Source organism: Seriola lalandi, unplaced genomic scaffold (assembly GCF_002814215.2).
Source record: "Seriola lalandi dorsalis isolate HSWRI2012SDOR001 ecotype SW California unplaced genomic scaffold, Sedor1 jcf7180002054930, whole genome shotgun sequence".
Classification (NCBI taxonomy): domain Eukaryota; kingdom Metazoa; phylum Chordata; class Actinopteri; order Carangiformes; family Carangidae; genus Seriola; species Seriola lalandi.
In genome coordinates this window covers 520,832-522,850 of record NW_019525482.1, presented here as the reverse complement: position 1 = coordinate 522,850, position 2,019 = coordinate 520,832, and the positions used below count along the sequence as shown (strand labels likewise).

Below are 2,019 nucleotides of genomic sequence, written 5' to 3'. Positions count from 1 at the left end.
CCCCTCTACAGTTCCCAGGTCTTTCTCAGAGCTCAAGCAGCAACCTGGGAGACTCCAGCAGCGACAGCGGCGCAGACATCTCCTGCACCAAGGGGGCGGACATGTGCCATCGCCCTCTCGTCTTCCTCTCGTCGGGCCCCGGCTCGCTCCCCAACGCCGCCCCGGCCTCGGCCCCCTACCCGCAGCCTCTCAGCCCCCAGGGCCGCCTTCATCACCACCAGCACCACCATCATCAGCACCACCCGCACCACCCCATGCACGGCAACCATCACCACCATCATCACCCACAAGTTAATCAGGTACACGGGGAAACACTTAATCAGCCTAGCTCAGAGCAGAGAGGCTCGTTACTGATAACGACTCTCATCATCAGTAAAACACGGGAAGTTGTTGGAGGTGAAAGAAGCAACGTGAGAAAACAGAGGCCCTTGTATTAGAGGGCTGAGCGTAAGGAGAGAGGGATCGTACAGTGAAGGATTAGGATTAGGACATTAGAACATGGTTATTAATGTCTGTGTCTATCTGAAGTATCACTGCTCTCTACACGCCGACAACAAGAGCAGTGAAGTCTTTGTCTTTCAGGACGCAAAGTCTTCATTTCCCACCGAATAAAACATATTTCTCAGTATTTGGCGTCTATCAGCAGCATATAAACACTTCATACATGCGTTATAACACACTGTAGTGCAGGTGTACGCAGATATAAAGACATTTCACTGCAGCATTTATCACCTTTCCTATGAAGACATAGTTTAACTTATTACAACTATATTTTCACTTGAGGCAGATACATGACCAACACTATCTGCTTACAATTACATTATAGTGTGTAATAAACCATTTATTAAGTGTTATAAATGCAGCGTTTAAACTTCACATAGTAAATTTCTTCATCTTTAAACCAATGAAATGAATAATTATCGAGAACTGACACTTTAAATGGCTAAATGCGGTTGGTCTCCTGTGGCTGTAACTTCAACAGGTAAATAAAGGTTGTAATCTGCGTTGTGGTCGATCAAGATGTCTGGGCGGATCTCTATGTGGAGCACACTGTGAGCTTATGATAATATCTGCTATTATTGCTGTGCGTAATCCTGATAACTGTCACTCACACTTAGTCAGATTACATGACAGATTATGAACATGTGGTGCCGAAATGTGCCCCCTGACACACGCACACGCACGCACACCACATGTTCACCAGTCATAATGTGGTGATATACTTTAAATCTGACTCTTGGATGAAACCACTTCACACTCCTCTCACTGTGCACGCGCCAGCATGTGTCTCGTTGCCAATTAACATTGAGGAGCAGCATGTTTCTCTTGTGTGTGTTTCCTCCATCTGTTCAGCAGTGCGGGGTGAACGAGCGCTTCTCTGACGAGCAGCTGGTGAGCCTGTCGGTGCGCGAGCTCAACCGACACCTGCGCGGCGTCAGTAAGGACGAGGTGGTGCGTCTGAAGCAGAAACGCCGCACGCTAAAGAACCGCGGCTACGCGCAATCCTGCCGCTACAAGCGCTTACAGCACCGCCACGCTCTGGAGTCAGAGAAACATGTGCTCACACAACAGGTACACACACGCACACACACACACACACACACACACACACACACACACACACACACACACGCACGCTGTCTCAGTACATGCTCATCCTGAACTCATCTGACCCAAAACTTAATCCTAAATCTAATTTCAACCTGAAATTTGGAATTTCTGACACTAAAAAGCTTCTAAAGGAGAAAAATGACAGCCAGGAAAAATCCACTGTGACACTCTGACAGCCCTAAATCCCCCAAACTTACATTCCACAGATACAATAAGCCCTGAAATTAAAGCTCCTCCAGTGTAAAGGTCTGTGTCCATGTGTAGTGTGATTATAGATCAGCTCTAGCTTCTATATTAATACTGTGAAAGTATCAAAGCCTCAGTCCACAGAGAAATGCACACAGCCTGTATTCAGAAACTGAGCCTTAAAACCAGCCGTCAGGACTTCTGGAACTTTGTGATGTCACA

The 2,019-nt window shown here is 47.1% G+C and overlaps 1 protein-coding gene across 1 annotated transcript in view; it reads left to right on the top strand.

Moving 5' to 3' along the window:
- The window catches only part of nrl (neural retina leucine zipper), a 5,071-nt gene that overhangs the window by 1,669 nt on the left and 1,383 nt on the right, over positions 1-2,019 (top strand). The window contains exons 2-3 of the mRNA XM_087170151.1: positions 12-299; positions 1,357-1,572. Coding sequence (XP_087026277.1) covers positions 12-299; positions 1,357-1,572 — 504 coding nt within the window. The remainder of the gene's footprint in view (positions 1-11; positions 300-1,356; positions 1,573-2,019) is intronic.